Here is a 25071-nt window from a genome sequence, read left to right as displayed (position 1 = left end):
ATGAAATTACCAAGCCCATAAAACGTAACAATTTTGCACCTCGTGGTGGCGCTCTCCCTTGCCGTCTGAGACGGTCTGCACTCTGTCTATGGGGTGTGTGTCTACTTTCACTTTAAACCAATCACCCAAGACCCCTTGCTTCTCTCCCTCTGACCTTTCTGAGATGGCCCACATTCTGGCTATGGAGTGTGTGTCTCCTAAGCCGTTTTCCCTCCTGAGTGAGACAGACCTGGCTCTCTGTGAAGTGTGCATCTCTCTAAAGAAGCTTGCTTTCACTTTACTATGCCTTGCTCTTGAATTCCTTCCTTCGTGAGGCAAGAACCTATTGTCCTACAAAATTTTCACTCCCGATCTTCTACAAGCAGGGAACAGGCTGAGAAAACTATTCACTTACAAGCATGGGCCTTTCTTTTTTTTTTTTTTTTTAAAGGAATGTGGATTCAAAGACATCAAAGGGTAGAGACAAGAGCCTATGAGACTCCTTCTGGGGCATTAAGACGCTTATCAAGGAACTGACAACGGCTCAGTTTCAGAACTGCTAAGGATCAGTGAGTACCATGTGCCTCCCACCCCTCCCCCTTTCTGAATGGGAGTGTTTACAGCAGCTATCCTATCCCTGTGTACCACTATTTACTGAGTGGGGGGTGTAGAGGTGGGACAGAAACTTATCTTTTTAGTTCATAGGCCTTCAGATTAAGAGGAACCCTTTTCAAGGAACCGCCCTCCAGGGAGCCCCATCCACATGTGGACCCAATTTACATGACAAAAGCCTGACCTTTAAACCAATGCTACAATGGAAAGAGACTCTGGGGAAAGGGTGGCAATACTTTTCATTTGGGAAGAACATAATTAATTTGCTACCAGAGGGCAAACGGTTGTTGATTAAAGATGCCTGCAAATTCTTTGCTACCCCTCCCTTTGAGAATTTGGACTGTGAGCGAGGAGAGCCTCTAACACTAAAGATAAGACCCACCACACAGATTGGGGCTTTCTCCTCACACAACACCATAGAAAATAAAAACTGTTAACGTCGGAAGTTTCTTGCTAACTTGCTATATGCAAGTGTAAGTAAGTGCCAAGCAGAAGGAAACAACCAGGAAGAGGCAAGAAGCAAGTAAGCAGCACCCCTCTGAGCTGGATGCAAAAGGCAATGTGAGCCTGTCATCCAGAAGGATCTTACACTCTGCTACACAGCAATTTGGGCAAAGCCAAAAAAAAATTAGTGCTCCCCAACTGAGGGGGTCTAATGACTCTTACTTTAGCAGAGTGAGAAGATTTAGCCTTACTGAAAAAATGAGGTGCTTTTTCATTTCACAAGATGATAAGTGATAGATTTATTGGCATCACTAATGACTTACAATTCATTCTGCATATAACTCACCAGACCCAAATTCAATTTATCTACAACTTTTGAAGAACGTTGCCACTCCATAGAATGGGTACCCTGTCACTTGTGCATGGAGATCTAAAAGGCTTCCCAGTTAACTGCATCTTCCCTGGAGAGATGTGTCGCGTGTGCGGAAGTGAGGAAGTGGGCAGTCACTCTGAGCTGCTGAAGGACAGGTGTCTCTTGGTGTCACTGTGAGCCTCCCCATAGCTTTTAGGGAAAATATGGCTGGGCATTTGTTCATACCTATGTAAGAGTCTCTACTTGGGAGAAGAAAATTTAAAGTGCAGCACTATTTAGGTGCTTACTTTTCTATCTCCTCTACCAGACAGAACAACTTAAGAGAAATATATTTACCTTTCTTCTTTGGCCCTCCAGAGTACAGCACAGTGCACACCCTGCGGATGGCAGGCAATGAACATCAGTTGAAACAAAAAAATTCCCATCCATGCGTGTTCCAGAACGGCTCCTCTCTGCCTGCCTCCACCCACCTGGTCGTGACATGACAGGAAGTCAAAGTCTACAGACTCTCACCTACAGGGCGGCCGGGATTGTGAGCCCCGCAACGTTTCTGTTACATCTCCTACACTCATCACCTTGTCCGTTGTGCTCCAGCTCCACTGTCCTATTTGCTCAAATGTGGCAGGCAGGCCCCTCCCTCTGCATTTGCCACGCATTCCCTCTGCCTGAAATGCTCTTCTCCCAGACTTCTGTAAGACTGGCTTCCTCACCGCCTTCAGGTCTGCACTCAAAAGTCACTCTCTCACGGACGGCTTCCTCGTCCACCTGGTCTAAATTTCACCCTCCCAGACATTTCATATCTGCTTCCATTCCTTCCTTCTTTTCTTCATAGCAATTCTCATTATCTTATATGCTATCAATTACTTACTTATATTGTTCACTCTCTCCCCACTAGAATTTAAGGTTCACGAGCCCAGGGACTCTTGTCTGTTTCATTCACTATTCAGCACCCGGAACAGTGTCTGATACTTGACAGCATCTCGACAGAGATTTGATGAATGAATGAATGAATGAATGAATGAATGAATTTATAGCAGGCTGACTTCCAGTGCATGGGCTATTTCTCAATGGTAATTTCTGGCATAAGTGGGTACAGAGGAGAGGGAAGACTGAACAAAAGATTTATGAATATGTGTTTTTTTCCAAGATCCTGATCCCTACTCGGCCTGTTAAAATGTCTGGATTCTATGTAGATGTTATAGATAAAATAGATTAAGATGGGCACTTTTCCATTTTGTGGATATAAATATCTTAATTATCTTGAGAGGAATGTATAAAGCCATCACCACAGATAACAGTGATCACTGGCAGGTCCTAACTTTGGTTGTCATCTCATTGGCAAGTTCCCAAATAGAATATAATGATTTGCTACTAATTCAAACCAAACTAATAACAATCCATGATCTGCCTGATGTGTTTAAAGAAGTGAGATGGCTTCTATAGCATCTATTAAACTTACTGACAATATTTAATCAAAAAGCTAAATGTTTTGACCCTAACGATGCTTACTTGAAATATGACATGGTAATAGGGAGAATTGAATATCATATTTTACGAACTTATGGGGGAAGCAATTCCCCACAACCTCTTAGTATTTTCACACCCAAACTGTCAGAATGTTCTTACTGAAGTCTAACAAGATATTTTCTGTTATAATTTTTGACATCATTAATGAAAAACAGAAAAGGGAGTTAGTCCTCTTGCTACTGAGAATGTGACGAACAAGTTAGAGATTTTCTAACTTGCCAAGACAATGCGGCATCATTATGGTTCTGCTTTTCTCCCCACATTCTTGCTGTTTTTCCTCTTCTTTGAATCCCTTTCCAGGTAGTGGGTGGTGTTCCTGCTGCCTCTCACTCTCCATTCCTACATCAGTCCACTGGGTTGGTGGTCAGTATGGAATTGGTGAGAACCTATAGAATTAGATGGTTGTGGATAAATTAGAAAATCTGGAGTCTTACAAATGGAACTGAGTAATCCTGGGAAAATCAATCAACTACGTTAAGCCTCAATGTTTTTATCTGTGAAATTGGGACTTAAAGAATGCTTAACTCATAGGGCATTTAACGTGCTTTAAATGCCATATTGAAGATAGTTATTAATATAAATAATAGCACAGAGAAATAAATTCATCACAGAGATTAAAAATACTGGCTGTGCAGTTTGTCATAAGTGGGTTCAAATCCTGATTCTGGTACTAAACAGCTTTGGAACCTTGAAAAGCCAAACCGTCTCTCTGAGCCTTGGTTGGGTTGCATGTAAGATAGAAATAACAGTACTTCATGGAATTTTATGAGAATTAAATGAAATTAAATAGAGTTCCTGTAACACCATAAGCACTCGAGTAGTTTATATTATTAAAATTGTTAATAAACCCATTTCTATGTCCAGTCTGGTAAATTTTCTCTGGCTTTCTCTTCACCAAACTAAATTATCTTGAGGTCTTCCACCTTCACTAAATGACCCTTATATCTTCAACTTCTCCAGAATATTTCTGATACTCACAGTACTTTCAGAGAGTACTTATAGAAAGCAAGCTCTAAAATAATTCAGTTTAAAAGGTCAAGTATATGATGTGTATTTAATATTTCACCAAAATGTTCAAAATTCTTTTCATTTCACCAAAAGTTGCACAGACCTCGCTTTCACAAATCTATCTTTGTCTCTGTGAAGCCCACATCTTCAGCATCTTCCTAATGTCGTAACAGTAAGCTAGAAATTAATTAGCACTTACCACATGCCAGCTCCTGTTCAAAGCATTTTTACTGACATTAATGGTTTTAATTCTCCCAACAAATCAATGTGGAAAGTGTATTACTAACCTCATCTTAAAACTGGAGAAACAAAGAGTTGTATAACTGGACCAAGGTTATACCCCTAGTAAATGACTCAGGCAAGAAGCGAACGCGCAGTCTGATTCTGGACTCTGGGTTCTGAATCACTCTGTTAAACTTCTCGATGCAAACACTGACAGGTCTGAGGATGACATTCAACATGGCCATCTTCGCGGCCTGCAGCTACTGGATAGTGGCCAGATCTATACGCTGCACCGTGGAAAGCTGGCCTCAGAGTCTGAAGCTGTATTTGGTCATGCTTGCCACCACCACCAGTCATTAAAATCAATATGACCGGGTCATCAGTCACATGATACTCGATTCTGACTCTCATCATTAAGATCTGCAAGAAGAAACTGTAAGTTCATTCAAGCCAGCCACACGATTCCCTCCACTTGCATTAGGTAAGGGTGATACAATCCTCCAAAGGCAGAGAACGGATCACACAAAAACACCTGCAAAGGGGAAAAATACACACTTTGGCCTCAACTACCTGCATTTTTCACATGGAGGTAAGATAGTCATGGGGCCTTAAAAAGACAGATTTCCAATAAGACAGTAAGGGATGATTTATCCAGTTCCAGGATTACCATAGAAAGAGCTCACCCCAGGCTGGGCGAGTGAAACTAAAAGCGCCATTCATTACCGTGTACAGGCTGAGTTCAGACAAGGTCTTGCCCCAGCCAGTGTTAAGGAGCCTACATCCCAAACACTTCACAGAGCATTTAGAGACTTAGCTTCCTTTCACCATAGATCGAGGCTGTTTGTGTGGTTAGGACTAAACTGAGCAGATTCAAAGTACTGTGCTGTCACTGACTCCAAGAAACAGTAAGCAGGCTTCAGGTCCAGGCTGCAAAAACAGCCCAGCAATGGACCATGCAAATCTCTGAATCCTTCTCCAAATCTGCCCAAATGACTGAATGCAAACCTCCAAAATAAAATGAGAAGAGAGACAGTGAAAAAGTACATAGGCCTGGTTACATTTCTCTTGTATTTGTCAACCATTTTCCTGTAGATTCATTCTAATTTCATTTAGTCCTGCAACATAAAGGCATAGTTCAGTTTTAGAGCATGATCTCTGTGTTTTTCTTGTAGCTTGACTGGCTTTGATTTACTTAGGAGAAGATGGCCCCTGAGTAAACATTATACGGTTTTAAAAATAACAGAAGCATTATTTGAAACAAAGGTTGTGTTGGAAAGTAACTGTAAACTTAAGGCTTAGTTACATTTTGTGTCATAATGTAATTTCTTAGCCAGAGATTTAAAACACTACAATTGAGCCCTAACTTGCCTTGCCAGTGTTTTCTTGCCCCTGTTACTGGTGTGGGAAAAACTATGTGCACTCTGGAGTCAGTTAGATCACGTATTCACAAACATTTACTGGGAAAATATCATGTGCAAATTACAGGAATGGGTACTGGGAATACAAAAATGAGTAAGATTTATAAGAGGAAGAAGAAAAATAAATGCTGTTCCATCCCTTTGAGAAGCTCACAGTCTAATAAAGTGAAACACACACAAAATTATTTATAATTCAGTGTATGTGATGCAACAGACGTACGCTTAATACCTAGCGAAATGACTCCTTCTAGCCGTCCCCAAGGCATCGCACACTTAAACTCTTTCCAAACTAGTTTTCTTCTAGTGTTTCTTATCTCCCCAACTAGCTTCATCATCCATCCGGGGATCTAGGGACCATCCTTGATACCTCCTTCCCCCTCATCTACCATCTCTAATCCTAAATGTGAATTATTTCATTGCTGTTATCATAATATAGCCACCTGATCCCTAGCCTGTATCCCTAGCCTGAACCAGCAAGTCTAGCATCATCCACTCAGCTCACCATCAAACTCATTCCTCATACAGTGGCCAGAATAAATTCTTTAAAAAAAACTGATCATATCTTCTCGCTCTCATTTTAAATGGCTTTCCACTTCTCTTGGAATAAAGAGAAACTTCAGTAGGCTTAACAAAGTCCTTCAGAGTCTGGCCCCTTGACTTCTTCTGGGTCTCACTCCCTGACCCACGCCCCCACTGAATCTGGTCTTTATTCAGTCTCTTTGTATATCCTGAGGGGGCTCAGAATGTGCTACCCCAAAATATGCCACCTTGGCATGTTGAATATTTTAAGCTGAAGGAGTCTGGGAATATGGCAGAAACAGGAAGGTCCGTCTGACCTTCCCCACCCTTCTCCCCTGAAGTGGGTCATAAGACCTCCATGTGAGAGGTGTCTCTCTGAACACAGAGGAAAGGAACAGTCTTGTCTCCAAAATGGAGGGACACCAAGAAGAATCCAAACGAACAGGCCTTGCTAAGTTTTCCCCAGTTGACTAACTTACCTCCCGCCCTTTGCCCTCTCATACCTTTCCATGACTTTCCACGCTTCAGCAAACCCAGCACAAAAACATTCAGGTCTAACCAGATCTTTGAGTCTTCATTTCCTTACGAAGGTTCCCATGTCACATAAAACTTAGATCAAATAAATGTGTGTGCTTTTCTCCTGTTCATCTGCCTTTGTTTTATTTTCAGATCCATTCAGGGACCCTAAGGGTGTCAAGGGAAATTATTTTTTCCTCTCCTACAATCTCAAGTTTCCTCCTAACCTCAAGTTTTGGTATACGCCGTTCCCTCTGCCTGGCTAATTCATCCTTCACATTGCGCTTAAGCATCCTCTCTGGGAGAAGGGCTCTCCAGCTCTCCCTGACTAGGTCGCGTTCTCCTACGACGGGCTAATCATTGCACTTACGTTCCTTCTTCTCTGCATGTATCACAGCTGTCATTTTACATTTGTTTGTAAATATGTGACTCACGTCCAACCCTGCCATCAGACTGGAAGCTCCCCCAGGGCAGGGACGTGTCTATGTCCCCACATCCAGTGGTTAATACAATGAGCCTTAAAGGGACAGATATTCAATAGAATTCATGGAATAAATGAAACACAATAAGGAAGGAGTGAAGAAGTGTTGGGATAATGTCACAGAAGAAGTGTCAGCTGTGTTGAGTCTTGAAAAATACATAATCATTCATGAGGCAGAAGGAACACAGGAGCAGACACACCAAGAAATGAAACATTCTGGCACAGCCCAGTCTAACGGAAGCCATGGGTATGATCTGTCTGGGGGTGGGGGGATAGCAAAGTGTCAGAAATGAGGCTGGAGAGATTCAGGGACTAGAGCCACGCAGGGCCCTTTTGTGCTCTGCAAAGCAATTTGGACTTTTGCCATGGGAAATCACTGAAGGGTTGTAAAAAGGGAGTAAAATGATCATCAGATTTGCATTTTAGAAAAATCGCTCTCATGGTAGTGTGAAGGATGTCCTTGCCAGGCTGATGCCGGAGCCGGGGTGACCAGTCAGAAGGCCGTTCTACAGGTCCACGTGAGAGACGGGGTCAGCACAGACCGAGGCAGTAGCAGGGGCTTAAGGGGAGTGGACAGTTTCAAAAGATTTTTAAGGGATGGAAATGACCAGCAATGGAGGGGAAGTAAAAGAAAAAGTCAAATTATATCAGCCTGGTCTCCGGGAGGGCAGTGTGATCAATGACTAATTAGGGAATACAAGCTAAGAAGACAATTTGGGGAGATGGCTGAGTGTGTTTCTCAACCTGGTGGGATTTCATATCTGAGGGTCTTGTGCCAGAGTGATGGTTGTCCCCCAAAGCCGTCTTCCTCCTCCTCTTTCATCTAATACTGCTTCAGCTGAGCGCACACCCACCTACAGGTGACCACACTGGCCATCTTCCTGATGTCCATATGACTAAATTCTTGACAACAGAATAGGAGCCAAAGTGTGCAACCTCTGGCATTTGCTTTTAAAAAAAAAAATGCATGTACTGCATTTCTTCCCAGATAACCAGGAGCTGGTTTAGCTTTACCTATGCAAATGAGACAACACCTTCAGGGGTGGCAGGAAAACACTAAGGGAAGAATGAAAGGGTCAACGAAGCAGACAGGCCGGGCAAGCATTCTACTCAGACTACTTATTCTGGGGGGGCGGGGGGCGGGAACTACTTCTTTAATCCATTGTAGACTGGAGCTATATTTAAAAGAGTATATTTTATGGCATAAATGACCTAGACTTTCAAGCAGGGAAATCCAGTAGACAACTGCCTACACCAGTCTGGACCACCAAGAAGAGGTCTGGACCGACACTGGAGAACAGAGACCTCCTAGCGTACAGACAGACAGTAGTTCAAGCCACGGGGATAGAATGAGAGAGCACCCTGAAGACAGGTGAGTTTGCAGCTTGGCCCCATTTGTTATTATTTAAGTGATTTTGAGCAAGTTACATCTATGAACCCGTATCTTATAAGCCTGTAATAATATCTGTATTAACTAAGGTAATGCTGGCTGCCATAAAGATAACTTTGCGTCTCAGTAGCTTGCTTTTTCAAAGAAACGTACTTCCCACTTATGTGAAGGCCAGCTGCACACTGAGTAGGACCCAGGTGCCTCCCGCCAGTGGCTTTTTCTCCCCTAGGGTCTTAAAGTCCTCTGTTTACAGCCTTTTCCCTTCCATAGCCCAGGGTGGAAAGGGCACACGTGCTCCTAACCACGTTAGCTTGGAAGTGACATGCACGTATCGTTGTTGAGAACAACCATGTGGCCCCAACAAACACAAAGGGGCCGAGGAAACGTGGCACCTCCTTGGTACTTCCCAGCAGAAACGCTATACAACAGAAATGGGACACGGACGTGTGACTAGTGTCCCAAAAGTAATCTCCCCTGCCTGCTGCGAGGATGAAAAGTGAAAGTGGATGGACAACCCACCTCACAATACATCACGCCTAAGGGGCCCTCGACACTGTTAAGTCCTACCTCCTTCTCTGTTAGCTCCCCCTCTTCCCCCATCCTAAACACTCTTCTTCAGTGTCCCAAATAGGCCTCTATTTTCCCATTTCTGTGTCCTGATTCACATTCTTCCCTTTAGGTACAAAATCCTACGCCCAACTCTTCTCTTTGCTGTTCCACCAATTCCTCCTCTGCCTATTTTTTTTTCAAAAACAAGTCACTTTTTCTTGAAGAACAGTTGATTTACAATGTTATGTTAGTTTTAGGTGTGCAGCAAAATGATTTAACTTTACACACACACACACACACAATCTATTCTTTTTCAAATTCTTTTCCGTTATATGTTATTATAAGCTACCAAGTGTAGTTCCCTGTGCCACACAGTAGGTCCCTGTAGTGTATCTATTTTATATGCAGTATTGTGTATCGGTTAGTCCCAAGCTCCTCCGCCTCTACCTAGTTTTAAAGACCAATCTCACAGCCATCTCCTAGAGTCAGCGTCTCCTAATTCTTCATGGTCAGATTAAATTCCTGTGAAACACCATCACCATGCTTATCACTCTTAACACTTATCAGATACCTGTATGGTATGATAACAGTATAAGTTCTTACCCTTTCTGACTACTCCCAGCCTAAGTTGTAAGCTCCCCAAGGACAGCAACTTCATTTAACTCTTCTGGTTCACAGTAATCAAAAGGGTAAACTGAGTTCAGACTTTGAATTCAAGACATCAACACTTAGAGATCTGAGGTCCCCTCACAAAGAATTAAAAGATGAACGTTTGCTCAGGCAACCCTAGAAGAAGGTGGAAAAATAAAAACAGCTTGTCTCAAGTGTTTATATACTCAGGTAATGACCTGAATTATGGGGAAACTGCTGCATTTCTTTATTTTACTTTGTATATCCGTGAGGAAGTGTGTGTGGTAAGACCTGCTTGTGAATAAAGGATGGACTTAACAAATGATAAAGCAACACATCTTTAAATATTATGATAACTAAGAAAAACAAACAATTCTGAAGAGGCTTCTCTAAGAACTCTTCACATGCATGAACAGAGGTGGTGATGTGGCAATTCTCGGGGTAATTTGATAAATGTCAACAACCAAACTATTTAAATCCATCCATCAGGTGAACTCACCGCTATGAGTAATCTAAGCAGTTTCCAGGTCATTTTGTTCTTTTTAGATAGAGCCACTGCCTGAGAAAAAGAAGAAAAAGGGGGGTGGGGGAAACCCTGGAAGTCATTGGACTTATGCAGTCACAGAAAACGCCTATATTTTCCTTTTCCCATCAACTCTCCTGATAAAAGTAGGCAGTGCATAGACAGAAGGTATTTTTCAGCAAATGATCTGATTACAGGCACCTAGCCAAAGGCTGGGTGTCCTTCAAGTAACCTCCAGCCTTCTGTGGGGAGACTGGCACATGGTCCCCCTTAATGCTGCTCTTCCCACATGCTATGCTCCAAGATGGCCTCAGAATCTCTGGAGGATCCGGAAACAATTCTTCTGCCTTTACCATTTGCCCACTGAGCAACCAGAGACACATCCAGGGATATGCTCCGTGTTCAAACTCACACCCAACCCAACCCAACCCAACCTCTGAAGACAGCCCAACGCTGATCTGTATCCCTAGACACTAGTTCTTTGACCAAAGTCTGCCCACTGCTCATCCCAGTGCTCATAAGGGTATCAGAACAGTACTTCCCTGGGGGCTGGAGGTGCAGTGGGATTCCACTTTTATAATACACTCCATATCTCTACCAGCGCCACAGATTTGGGCCTTCTGCGGTACAGGATTTCACTGGAATGTGTAATGGTGTTTTGTAGAGCACTAGGTCGAGGAGGTGCTCTTCACGTGAAGGATGCTATCATGTCTGGAAAACGTCACATGCAATCATCCTCTCCCAGATACTGCAGCACATGTTAGGTACATAGAAGGCTCTGAAACGTACCTGTTTCTGAAGAAATCCATTAAACCCATTATTTCACAACTGTATTTGTCTACTAAAAAGGCTACAGGACAAAATATCTATTAACATCTTCCCTCAGTAGACGGTACCATGAGGTCGGGGTCTCTGCTGTTTCCCTCACTGTTGGTCCTCAAGCGTTTAGCACAGTACTTGATGTTTTAGTTAATATTCACTGAATTAATGAATACCCAAGGAAGTAGGGTCCCACAGAACATGCATTATAAAATGATGTGATGAAAATGTCACACTTCCATGGAATACTTCAAATAAGAACCACCTCCACAAATGGGAGGATCGCTTCGACTCTCTTATTTAAATCCCATTTTGTGAGGCAGCTGTTAAGAGTACACTGGCATTTATTGTTTGTGGTCAGAAAATTTCTGTTTTCTCCTCAAACTGTCTTAATGTCAAATTAACTAACCAAGTATTTCTACATTTTAGTATTTTGACCAGCAAAGCCTAAATCTTACTGTGTACAAAAATTTATTGAGAGGATTATTAAAAATGCTGAGTCCTGGGGAGTCAGTATTTCCAGAGCAGGACTCAGGACTCTGCATTTTATACAAATAGCCCAGGTTATTCTGACATAGGGCTTTAGGCGAAACATACTCTCAAAAGTGCTGATCAAGAGACCCTGTGGGAGAGGAGCCCTTGACTTGGAATCAGGAGCCTGGGGTTTGGGGCCAAATCTGCACCCTCACCATTTGTGCCGCCATGGCCAGTCATCTCAAAGCCTCACTTTCTCTCTATGGGATTCATAATACGTCTCTTAACCTGTCTTCCTAGCTACCACCACACCCACCTCACAGCACTGTACAAGGAGAGAGCTGGCAGGTACTCCTCACTGTTCAGCGAATCAACAAGTTCATCCTAATCCTACAGATGAAACAATGACATCACAGCAAGCGTTCAACACAGAAAGGGCTTAACCTGCTGATGATTCAAAAACAGAATAAAACAGGGCCGGACCGACAGTGCTGTGTGCATCCGTGCCAGTCAGCCTGGCAAACTGTTCTGCAGAACATCTGGCTCCTGCTTATGGGCCCAGTTTTGGCCACATCACGGTGACAGCCCAACCGTGGGACACTAACCACAACACATCGAGTGCTGCAGTACTTCCTCTGCTTGGTACCAGACCTTTGAAAAGTGGACTCTTCACTCTCAAGTTAACAAAGAGCTGGAGTAAACTCCTTGGTTGGCATCTGTAAGAGGAAGGTTCTTGCTTATCAAGTACCCTCATAATAATTAACCCTTGCTCAAAAATCAGGATACAATGGAATATACATAATGATAATATAGTACTCGACATATTTCATTCTCTTTCCATTCAGAAGATTCTTCTGGAGCCTGCAGCCTTCAGGGTACTTGCTATGGACACCGCCATACTGCATGAATCCATAACCACAAGAGATAGGGTTGACTATTTCCCCACTTTGTGGCACGTATTGAAGACTTTTTTGGAATAGATCTGATATTACTTGTTATTTACCTTTTGTGTGTGAAATATTGAAACCAACTCTATGAATGAAAGATCTCTGCTTAACAGACTAATTATTAAAGATTTCCAATTAGTGGGATTTGCATTTTTTCTCATAGATATTAATTTATATAATTGTGTGTGTGTATGTTGGGTTTTATTGCTCCTCTGATTTTAAACTTCTAAATTTTAAAAGTGCTTGTTCCACAGCTCAAGCATTCAGGCAGTGCCCAAGAAATCTCTTTGGCTCATTTATCTGTGGTTAATGATAGCAGTGAGAGAACTTTGCAAAACTAAATTCATGCCATGATGTTTATTTTCTCTGTTTACTATTGCCTTTCTGCTTGATATTTTGGTTGTGATCTATTTTCCTTGCCTATGTCTCATGTTAGCAGTAACAAATGTGATCGATTACAGGACTCATTCAGGTAAACAAGTGAATGAATCGAGCCAAGTCTGGTGACCTCATCAAAAGATGGCAGTGACAACTGGACTCCTTCTGGCTGTCCCCAAGAGAGAAAGCAGTAACACAGCTCCAGCATTCCTGGACTTCCCCGTGTTTCAAGAGAAGTCTGGCAAATAATAAGTACTCAATAAATACTGATTGAATTGATTAATATAGAGACTCTAATTTTCATTTGAAATCTCAAGATTTTAAATGTAAGCAACATGATGTACTCATAAGAACATGGATTCTGGAGCCAGACCACCTGGGTTCAAAATCTAACTCTGCCACTTACTGGCTCTATGACCTTGGGCAAGTTACATAAAACCTCCATGCTTCAGTTTTCTCACCCATAGTATGGGAAGAAATTACAGTCCCCACCTCATGGGGTTGTTTGAGGACTTAATTTTTTAATATTTATTAAGTCTTAGGACAATGCCTGGTACATTGTAAGTGCTTCATAAACAAGAAAACACACACTAAAACTTCAAATGCCTTTTAACTTTCACATGTATTATTCCATTTCTCCCTACAATAACCAGAGGGTGAAGGTGTCCAGTGGTTTGTCAAATACAATATTCCATAAAATGGCAGGTGTTGGAATCTGGTCCAAGACTTCTAATGGACAAAATCAGAGATGTGTACACCAGTGTTCACCATAGGCCTTCTTCTTCAATAACTAAATAATTAAAACAAAACGAAGAGCTGGTTCAAACCACTGTTTGGTCATTTTTAACCCATAAACTAATTACCTAAAACAGCCAATTGGAGACAATAGGCAAAGCCTATACACTCAGTAATGTCCATTTATATATATTCTTCCTTTTTTATTAATCTGTATTTCTCAAATGTCCTCCAACAATTTAGTTTCTCTTCTCTCTGACTCTAAGACCTTTCTCCCAGGAACTTTACAAGTGTATCCCCTGACGACACAGCCTGTATGTGGCTGTGTGTTAGAAATTGCTAGGTTAGAAATACCCTGCCAAACTTTTCTTTGATTTTCCTGGTTGTTGTTGGTTTAAGGCAGATCCTTAATGTCATTTAAACAGAGGAGACTATCTGAAATTCCTTGGTGGATGAATTTGATAATGATAATTTAAAAAAAAAAAAACAGCAAGTACTGTCATCTTGAGATAAAAGATCTCATTCAGCAGGTCCTGAATAACTCAGGACTTCTTTGAAGAAAAAGGTCAATGTAGCCACAACTGTTTCCTTTTCTTGTACAACAGCAGTAACTTTACGCACTCCTTGATAATATTCATCTGAAAAAGTTGCTCTTTGAGCGTTACAGAAGTGTTTTCTCTTTTTTTAGGGTTTGGCATTTAAAATTTTGGTTTTGTGTTATGTTTAATCCGAGTCTTCTCATGGATGAGGAATGCATCTATTGTTAAAAGTAACTTCTACTAAATTGAACTTTATCAAAATTAAAAACTTCTATGAATTGCAGAGCAATATCAAGAAGGTGAAAAAACAACCCAGAGAATGAGAGAAAATATAAATATTTGCAAATTATATATCTGATATGGAGCTAGAATTCAGAATAAAGAAATCTTACAGTTCAACAACAAAAAACAAACAACCCAATTTGAAAGGGGGAAAAGACCATGAATAGACATTTATTCAAGAGAGATACTCAAATGGTCAAAAGCACATGAAAAGATATTCAGCATAATTGGTCATTAGGAAAACACAAATGAAAATCACAGTGATGAGGGGAGAGCATAGCTCAGTGGTAGAGCACATGCTTAATGTGCAAGAGGTCCTGGGTTCAATCCCCACTACCTCCATTAGAATAAATAAATATATACAGCCGCATGTAAATCAATGAAGTTAGAATATTCCCTCACACTATACACAAAAATAAACTCAAAATGTCAGAATGGCCATCATTCAAAAGTCCACAAACAATAAATACTGGAGAGGGTGTGGAGAAAAGGGAACCCTACTACACTGTTGGTGGGAATGTAGTTTGGTGCAGCCATTATGTAAAACAGTATGGAGATTCCTTTAAAAACCAAAAATAACTTACCATATGATCCAGCAATTCCATTCCTGGGCATATATCCTGAGGGAACTCAAATTCAAAAAAACACATCCACCCCAATGTTCATAGCTTTACTATTTACAATAGCCAAGACATGGAAGCAACCTAAGTGTCCCTCGACAGATGAATGAATAAAGAAGGTGTGGTATATTTATATAATGGAATACTACTCAGCCATAAAAAGAATAAAATAACGCCATTTGCAGCAACATGGATGGGCCTGGAGATCGTCATTCTAAGTAAAGTAAGCCAGAAATAGAAAGAAAAATACCATATTCTATCACTTATACATAGAAACTAAAAAAAAAAAAGACACAAACTTATTTACACAACAGAAACAGACTCAGAGACACAGAAAACAAACTTATGGCTACCAAGGGGTTAAGGGGGTTGGAAGGGATAAAACAGGAGTTAGAGATTTACAGATACTAACTACTATATATAAAATAGATAAACAACAAGTTTGTACTACATAGCATGGGGAATTATATTCAATATCTTGTAGTAACCTATAATGAAAAAGAATATGAAAATGAATATATATATGTTCATGTATGACTGAAATATTGTGCTGTACACCAGAAATTGACAGAAGATCATTAAGTGACTATATTATGATAAATAAATAAATAAACCTAATTACCTGCCCCCCCAAATTTCTTTAAAAATCTTTATAAAAAAATCCACAGTAAGGTAACACTTATACCCACAAATATGGCTATACTTTAACTGAAAATAAAATAAATGTTGGCAAAGATATGGAGAAATTCAAATACTTAGACATTTTCTGGTACAGCCATTGTGGAAATCAGTATGGTGATTCCTCAAAAAGTTAAACAGAGTTACAATATGACCCAAGCAAAGACCTGGAACATATGTTCAAACAAATCTTGCAAGGAATGTTCATAGCAGGATTATTTATAATAGCCAAAAAAGTAGAAACAACTCAAATGTCCATCAACATAATGTGGTACATCCAGAAAATCAAATATGATTCAGCCATAAAGAGGAATGAACCCCTGACACAGGCTGCAACATGGATGAACCTTGAAAACAGTTACGTTCAGTGAAAGAAGCCAAGCACAAAGGTCAGATGTTGAATGACTTCAGTTATAAAATGTCAGGAACAGACAGATCCAGAGACAGAATGTAGATCAGTGGTTGTCAGGAGTCAGGAGGAGAGAGGAGGGAGGGGACTGCTTGGCAATACAGGGTTTCCTTTTGGGGTGATGAAAATGTTCTGGACTTAAATAGCGGTGATGATTGCACAGCACTGTGAATGCAGTAAAAAGCCGTTACACTGTATGCTTTAAAACAATTTAAACGTTGAATTTTATTGTATCTGAAATTTCACCCCATTAAAAAAAAAAAATACTGGCTTGCATCCCCACTAGGAAAAGCGAGAAGTTTCTTCACACAGTGCATCACTCAAAGGATGTGAAGGACTGAACTACCGCACTGAGAAGATCATGTTGTCCTGTTTCCTTTATTTCGCTGCACCATGTGTCATTAACCCTTTTGCTCTTCAATGGCATTCTTGGTTCATCAGTATACTAGTAGAAACATGAGCTTTTCTGATGTTACATCTCCACTTCCAAATGTTTCTTGTCAATACTTTAGCCAATCTGGCCAGCACCGGTTAATGAGTATATGTGGGAACCTTCACTGTTCTAAATTACACTGAAATGTTAAATTTGAAATAACAGCATATTGATGACTCCGGTAAGAAGAAGGATATAATTTATCCTAAGTCAGTCATTTAAATCTTTCATTAATTTACATGACATAAATGAACAGGAGACAATGATATATCTGATAGAAAAAATTTAAAAACTGAAGAAAAACTAACTACTCAGTAAGCCTCCCCCAAAAAGAAGACATTTATTTTCTTCCCCCCAAAATGGCTTTTTAACTATTAAAATGTTAACAATAAAATAGAGATTATACAAATGGCTCATTAGAATATATTATATGCTTCAAACTTAATTTTTCTGAGCTGCAAACTTTCATGTCAGCTAGGTGACACATGGGAAAATGCGGAAAGACTTTTAAAGCTGGAAAAAAACCTCATTTTGAATATATACTTGTTAAGCAGCTGATGGCAGATTCAGTTAGATCAGAGGCTATAACTATAGAAAACATGACAAAGTTAAAGGGAAAGTTCTGCAGATGAATCTAGTTTTCAATGAATTTCAAAGATACCGTTTCCTGAAATTATGTTAAACACCTGAGTTTTGGTTTTTAAAATCTCAAAAAAAAAACTTCCTACATAAGAAGCCATGTTTATCATCTGTAACATGACTACATTTAAATGTTACTATGACGAGGTTTCTTCCAATCAGAAAGAAAGGGAGCAAAAAAAGAACAAGCATTGGGATAACTGGGGTTTTAAAAAAGCCCCTCAATTTCAAGTATGTGTCTCTTTCAAGTGGAAGCAAAGGCGGTTTTAGCCAGAACTGTCTGGAGAACTGTAGGAGGAAAAATCTCGTCTCAGAGAAGCTAAGCATATCTGGCTCATGTACTGTTATTGTAAGGAAATTTGAGAAATATGGAAACTGAAACCAACCCGCTGAAGGTGAGCAAGAACTTGATGAAAAGAAATGATTCTATTTTATGTCAAAATTAAGTGAGATTGAAGAGTAAACAGAAGACTTCACAGGCCGCACAGGTATTCAGTGGTCAAATTCTGAAAATGCTTGGCCAGAACATACATCTGAACACGTGGCCACCATAGTCCCATAAGGAGAGAATTCTATTTCTTCACTTAAGGGGGGAAGTGTGAAGTTAAACTAGTGAGACATGAGAAGAAAGCATGGCGTTCATAGAAATTCCTTGTCAAATAGTCACTTGGTTCTTCTCTGGGTTCTCCCCAACCTCTCCTTCCACTGACCTTTCAGTCCTCAGCTCTTTGCCCAGATTTGTGCAAGTTTTTGATCAACTGAACTCCTGGAAGGAAATTGGACTCAGAGCCTTTAAGGTTTCACTGCTTCCTTAGAGAAGTCTCTATAAGGGAGAACACGTAAGTTAGGAATTCATGACAGAGGTTAGGAATGGCTGGAGTCCTGGGGTGACTCACCCAAGAAAGACTGTTCATGAGCAGAAGGAAAGGAATTGCTCCACCTTTTAGGAAAATTGACCACTGCCTTCATCCATCCGTACACACCCAGCAGAGCCAAAGGTCTAGCTGGGGAAAGGGAGAGGGGGGCCACTGGAGTTGGTTCTGAGCTCCGTTTTCGTCCCCAGATGACCTCACCACACTGAAGAGAGGGACAGGGTGGTGGCCAAGAGATTGAAGGTAAAGCTGAAGAAGACAGGGACTGACACATCGCCACTGAAATTTTCAGGGCTCATGAAGCTCTCTTGGTTAGAGTCACTTCAAGATGATCATGGCTCCTCCGAGACACAGCAGCTCAGAGCACCACGAATAGCAGGACTTAAGCACTGTCAGGTGCTTATGCTCTGATTATTCATAAAATGGGGACCACTGCCTATAACCATGATCTGAGATCACCCAAGAAAGGCAAGGCCTGCTCTGCCTTTTCTGCCAATCTCCCCTGCATCACCCCTTAACATTTATAGATCACAGACCTGAAGAATTTGTAGAAGGACAATCCCTTGTCTTGTCTCTTTCCAGAGTTCCTTGAAAACATGAGTTATCTGGAGAGACTGGAATTTCTTCTTCCTTGCAATTAGTTCATTTGGAAATGAATAGGCCTCCCTGTTCTCTATCCTCACCTCCTTCCATACAGAGTTTATTCTCTCATTTTGTCTTGATGGTGGAAGGTCATCTTTGCCCACATTGAGGAAGAGAATTTGGGGTGTGAGTAAAGCCCCAGAAATCTACAGGCGACGGAACAGAGACAGAGCGAGGAAGGACAGGGACAGAAAAGAACCTGCAGCCTGAAGGCAGAACTGCAAGAACCTAGAGCATCCCAGCCAAGAGAACTAAGCCAGAGCTCAGGGCAAGGTTATTTTAATTCTCTGAGCCGAGAAAACTCCCAGCGTCTAAGTTCCCATTAGAGACGAGGGTGGAGAAGGCGGAGCCCTACTGGATCTCAAAATTCCTTAGAGCAGAATGATTTAGGCGAGCACTGCTCTGCCACTGCTTTCCCGAGCCAGGCGCGCGGTACGCACCTGCTGGCGCCAGATTCTCGGTCACATTAGGATCGCAGGGGTTGCGGAGAGGGCACGCTAGGCCTTCTCCGTCTTTGACCAGCTCCTGGGCGACGCGTGTCACAGAGCACTGGGGACAGGGAATTTGAAGGAGGTTGAGGTTCGGGAGCTGGGGAAACTGAGAAGCGCGAGTCGGAGCGCGGGGCAGACGCGCACCCACCAGCCGGCCAAGGTCAGAGAACACGGGGTGGGGGTGGTTGCTCTTGGGCTAACTCCAGCGCTCGTGAAAACTGTGTGCTCATTTCCAAGGCGACAAGGAGGACGGACAAACAGCCAGCTACAGAGCACACTTTTCCTTTTATTCCCTCTTGTCAGTTTCCTCTTAACTTCCATCTTTCTTACTTCTATCTCCTTCCTGCCTTTTCTTCCTCTTAGGACTTAGGGAAAGCCTACGGGCTCACACAAACCCGTAACAGGAGAGCTGAGGTGGCATTTACTTTCGGGGAAAGGAGTGGGGGAGAGATGCTAAGACATCGCACCCCTACCTCCGAATTCCGACACTGATGGGTCCCTGCCACTAGTTTCTGGCTATAAAGTTCTAATAAATTTGACATCTACCTATTACCCCGCCTGCGGCCCAGGGATAGTAGCAGGAACTCGCCTCTGCTTTTAACTTGGCAGTCGAGTTTTGCAAGCTGTTTTGGGCGGGCCAGGGTGAGAATCCGGGCAGCTTTGGACCAGGAATGGCCGGCCCCCGGCCCGTCTGAACCAGATTGTCCCTGCAGTGTGAGCTCAGGAGTAAAGCAGGGCCGGAATCAGACCCCACCCCCATTTCTGTGCTGGGATCCCTGGGCGCACAAACTTTGGAAAGTAAAGTCCCCTCTGTGACACAGTCATAGACCGGTGTTGGGTCTTCGCTCCCCACCAGTCAACCCACACGACAAACTGAGCACTCGGCCACAGGGGCATTCGGTGACAGCCATTGGGAGAGGAGAAATTGGTGGCGGGTAAGAAGTTAATCAGCAAGGGCACAGGTTTTTCCGTCACTGGTTCTTAACTCCTCCCCACCTCCGCGCTGGAGCTCAGATCTCCGGGCAAACGGATTCCAGCCCTAGGTTATTTTCAATCACAACCTTCTCCTCCCTCCGCCCCCCTAAATGTCATGCTTGGGATCTGGAGGGGAAAGGGTGGTTTGAATAGCCTTGCGAGTCTCATGGCTGCCGCCGGGCGCCTGCGAGAAAGCCGGCCTGGCTGCGGCCAGGCGCGCACGGCCCTTCCCGGCACCAGAGACGCGCGCCCAGCGCTCCTCTCGCCCCGGGGCTCGGAAAACAGATCCTGCCTGCCTTGCTCCCCGCTCCCTTGACATCTAAGTTCTAAAACACAGAAGCATGGCTAAGGCTCCAGCGTGTAGGAGAGGAAGACAAGGTCAAGGCCCCGCGGACTGCCACGATCCGCGCGCCCTTATCGTGTCCGCAAGCTAGTCCTGCCCGCCGCCGTGGGGGAGAAAGGCGACGCAGCCCCCAAATCTACCTGGAATTAGGGACTTGACCCTAACCCTATTTACCGTCTAGCCTCAGCCAGTGCCCACGGCCTTTCCTCCTTTCCGCCCGGGCGGTTCGAGATTTTAAGACATCTGTCCCCTCATCGCAGAGGGATGGTCCCAAATGGCGAGGCTTCGTGAGCACTGCATTCCCATCCAGCAGTCGGTGCCATACAGCACAAGGAAAGTTCTCGCTCAGAACGTGCCTCGTCCCCTCCCCCCCCGCGCGCGGGGGCTGCGCCCCGGGCGGTCTCCAGCACTCGCCTCCCCCACCCCTAGACCCGCACAGTTTTCTACTTTATGAAACACACACGCCCAGCCCACCCCGCCTCCCGCGTAAAGGCCAGTTGCCTCTCTTTTTTTGTGTGCCCAAACTCAGCTGGAAGTTGAGAACTGGGGAAAATCAGAGAAGCACGGAAATAGAGAATGGGAAGGGAGAAATCAAAGGGGGAGGAGAAAGAAGAAAGGGGCTGGAGGTCGAAGGGCCGAGGCGGAGGCGGAGGCCAGCCGTAGGGGCTCGGGCGCGGCGGCCCCAAGGCGGCGCCTCCCCCGCTTCCGCCAGCCCACGCGCGCGTAGTGGGGTCAAACGCAGACTCACATGGTCCGACTGCAGAGCCACTCTCCCAACTACTGCGAGTGGGTGGTTTCGGGGCTGCCGGCGATCTGCTCCACGGCTGCCTGCGGTGTGAGAGCAGAAACAAAACAAAACAAATCACGGGACACGGTCGAGACCGGCCGCTGGGCGCCGCGGGGACCTCTCTCACTTTGCAAAGGAAGCGGGCGCGGGGATTCGGGCGGCCACGTGTAGCCTATAAATAGCGAACTTTTAGACGGACTCAACTAACAAATGAGAGGAGCGGGCGTAAATCTGCGCCGCCAGATCCCCCTTCCGGGAGACAACCCAGCCCCCCTCCCTAGCCTACCCCCGGCCACTGACCAGGCAGGATTTCGGAAGGGGGCAGATTCGGGAGAGTGGGGGTGGAATTTAGTTTTATTAGAGTTTCCAGTAGTTTTGTTATTTTGCGGGGGGGGGGCATTCTGCCTCTTTGACCCTCCCTATCCACCTACCTTCGCTATCCCCCCCCAACCCTCTACCCAGCGGGACACTTCAAACACCAGCTGGGAAGGGCAAAGACCCAGGAGGGTGAGGATTCTAGGGATTGGCAGTAGAAGCAGGGTGGGGGAGGGGAACACGGAGCCGGGTTCCCTTGAGGATTACGGGGGTGACAGAAGGAAAGCGGGGAATGCCAGGATTTGGGGTTTTTCTGGACAGCCAGGACGGGAATTTAGGTAACTCCGCGTTTAGGAGATAAGTGCGACAGGGTGAGTGCAGAAGGCACAGAGGAGTTCCTAGAGTGTAGGTTCCTTTCCCGGGGGTAACTGTAACCCTTCAGGGCTATTAGCCGGCTCTCAGCAACTTTACGTTAACCCTCGGCCTTGACCCCCGGGGGCTGCGGAGGCGTACCCCGGGGTCACGTTCGCGCCTGCCTTGGGGCCGCAAGCGCTCAGGGAAGCGCGCCCTCCTGCCGGCGCCCTGGGGTTGTCCTCGCTAGCTCCACAGGGCCGGCCGCCTTTTCGCCCGCGCACACCTGCGACCGGAAGAGATCCCTGTGACTGTGAGTCGTGACCGCCACTCGCCGCCCACCCGCCCTTTCCTTGAGCCAGGGCCAGATTGCGAATGGTGATTGGGTTAGTACGATTTTCATTTTTACTCCAGGTGCTTCCTCAAATGTAACCGTCCTTCCCCCGACTCCACCCCAAGGACGACAGACATTAGCTCCCCACTTCACACTCCCCAGTTCAAGAGGTTGCTTCACTAAATTTATCCTGGATTTCTCACCAACCAGAATCAATAGAATAGTCCAATGGGGCTGAGTGTGGGAGCTGTTGAAATAGAAGCCGCTGCAGGTGAGGGTCTGCAGGTAAAAGGAGGTTGCACTGATTCTCTTTGGAGGCTCCATTCTCAACGCAAGGCCTGCAGAGTAGGGGGCTAAGCCCGCCCAAGGGGGCTAAAGGCGGCCTCAAGCTGGGGAAGAGATGGGGGGAGCCGGAGAACCGTGGTGCTCTCTTTCCCAGCCTGCCCCCCCGCCCAGCACCACCAGCTGCCCCCTTGTGTCTCACCTCTACCCCTACCCTCGAGAGAAAATCGAAGAGGGTCCCCCACGCATTGGGGGATGGGGAGGCGTTGCTGCCGGGTTCCCGCTTCTTCTAATACCACTTTCCGCCGATTTCCTCCCCCATGAACGGAAAAGTTATTTTGTTTTTCTCAGAATCCAGCCGAGTTTGGGAAGAGAGGGGAAAGGCAGAGGTCTAAGGGGGTTCCAGCGGCCGCTCTCCCTGCTGGGTGAGCCCACCGCCCCCGACCCCACGTAGGCGGGCGCGCGCGGCTTTCCAGTCACCAAAAGTCCGCGCTCCCCCGGGCGCCGCGCAGACGGCCGCGCTTCGGTCGCTTCCCCCCGGGTCCCGAGCCCGCGGGGCTGGCCTCTCTGCCCCGGGCCCAAGCCAACGTGAGGGTGCTCCCAGGCAAATGGACGGAGCCCCGGCGTCCCCGGCCGCTCGCGTCTGGCTTGCGCTCCCCTGACTACGTACCTGTCCCGGCCTTCCGGCTCCAATTGCTGACCTGGCTGGGGAGCCCGGCCTGGGAGCCCGCGCCTCCAGCGAGCCCGCCCCCGCCCGCGCCCGCGCGCCCTCGCTCTCGGGACGCTCCGCCAGATGTGGGGCGGTCTTTTGCGGGCCGTTGGCTTGGGCCACTGTTTCGAGCTGGCTTCGAGGATTTCTCTAGGCTTTGCGGGCCCCTTTGTGGACTGGGAAGAGAGGGTCCAGGTCAGCAACTCACCTTTCACCCCACCCACCACTCCCCTGAATCCCGCAAAGCCCCCTACACCCCGCCCCTGGAGCCCACGCCTTGAAACTGTAGTAACTCCGCAAAGAAAGCGGGTGGGAACCTCCTTGCGGGCCGAGTGTGGGAATCAAATGAGGTCGTGTGGCGTTTCTCGAAGGTTCTGGGTGTTCGTACTAGGGGAACAGGCCCTATGGGAACAGAAATGACAGACGTACAGACAGCATCCCCGTGGGTGTGTTAAGTGCAAAGTTGAAGTCTATTGTTTTCTGTCTCGGGGAAAGCTGCCCAGTGTGATAAATCTTTTTAGATCCCATCACTGGAAGAGAAATCCTGGTGATAACGATTATCTCCCGCTCGCTCTATCTCGCCATCGCCCCAATTCATCTCCCTCTCGCTCCAGCCCCTCGGGGAGACGAGGAGGGTAAGAGGCTGGCGGGAGGCCGGGCCAAGCCGCTGCCCTTGGATGGTTCGGAGAGGCATGAGGCCACCTCATCGGTCCCATTGCGCTCGGGGCTGGGGAGAGAGGACACGGCGGGTTTCTTTCCCTGCCAAGCCTCACGCTTTTTTCAAATGATTTTAGTCTGGTGCTCCGGTCTATCCATACACATTTCCAATCTCATGGCTCATAAACTATTAGCAAAATGGTTTCATTATTCACCTTCTGTATCCTACAAAAGGGAGAAAAGAAGGGAGCAGCGGGGAGGCAGAGTGGGGGTGGGGGGGCAGTTGTGGGACACTAGTTAACAGTGGTACTGCCCGTGTTTAAATTATGGCTCAGACTGCCTTCTTAAGGCTGACACTCTACAAATCTGATCCGTTTCCGAGGATCTGTAGCTGACCTCTTTTCTTACCCGTTCCTTCTCCCTTTCTCTTTGTCTTTCTCTCCATCCATCACTATCCATCTCTTAACACCCAGGTTTCTAGAAGGACCAGATGAATAGCCAAGATACCGCAAGTCCATTATTTGCTTCATTAGGTGTCATCAGTAAGGCATGCCCTTTAGATAGTACGCATAGAATTAATTGGTTAGAATGGCTACCCCGGTCCCCATTTGGGTGGTGTTGGTGATGGAATCTACATGTCATCCCTGAAACCAAACCATCCTAGGACACAAGTGTAGGGTGATAACCAAGTTTACTAGAGGCTCTGGTGGCATCAAGGTGGCCAGTTGGGCACCGAGTCCTCATCTGGCTTCCGCAAGCCCCGTGAGGTGAGGAAGTTGCAGAGTGGTGTGTGTGTGTGTGTGTGTGTGTGTGTGTGTGTGTGTGTGTGTACGTACACGCGCACAGGCGCTCATGCCCCCATGTTTGTGGATAGAGGGGAGAATGGAGGGTAACAGATCGGGGTCTTTGGCTCTTTAAGATGAGGGGAAAAAAAACATTAAATGAGTCAGTCCAAATTAAAAGACAAATAGAAGCAAACTGGTTGAGGCCTGGGACCCGAGTGCAAGGAACTAAATAAGGTAGAAAACTGCGGGCAGGCGCGAGCCGGCAGAAGCAGCCTCGGGCTTGGAACCTGGACCGGCTTCTCCGCTGGGGGCGATGGTGATATTGTCTCCACCAACACTTTTACTATTCATATGAATCTATTTTATCTAGAATGACTCTGTCAC

At 45.2% G+C, this 25071-nt stretch overlaps 1 protein-coding gene and 1 long non-coding RNA gene across 5 annotated transcripts in view; one reads left to right on the top strand and one right to left on the bottom strand.

Annotated features, from left to right (window-relative positions):
• Nucleotides 1-23310, bottom strand: part of ESRRG (estrogen related receptor gamma) — a 580472-nt gene extending 557162 nt beyond the window's left edge. For 2 of the 4 annotated variants that reach the window (XM_032466760.1, XM_032466757.1), the window contains exon 1: nt 21216-21295. Coding sequence is in view for 1 of the 4 variants with exons in the window: in XM_032466757.1 (XP_032322648.1) it covers nt 21216-21217 (2 nt within the window). In the remaining 3 variants the exon portion in view is untranslated. Of the gene's footprint in view, nt 1-21215; nt 21296-23206 lie in introns of those variants that run through there. The other 2 variants (XM_032466768.1, XM_032466759.1) reach the window with 2 other exon arrangements.
• Nucleotides 19233-25071, top strand: part of LOC116659329 — a 199932-nt gene continuing 194093 nt past the window's right edge. The window contains exon 1 of the long non-coding RNA XR_004314648.1: nt 19233-19309. This is a non-coding gene — a long non-coding RNA (uncharacterized LOC116659329). The remainder of the gene's footprint in view (nt 19310-25071) is intronic.

The sequence above is a fragment of the Camelus ferus genome, chromosome 23, assembly GCF_009834535.1.
Source record: "Camelus ferus isolate YT-003-E chromosome 23, BCGSAC_Cfer_1.0, whole genome shotgun sequence".
In the NCBI taxonomy this organism is placed as follows: domain Eukaryota; kingdom Metazoa; phylum Chordata; class Mammalia; order Artiodactyla; family Camelidae; genus Camelus; species Camelus ferus.
Note: the sequence above shows the minus strand (reverse complement) of the source record. Positions and strands in the feature narration are given on the sequence as shown.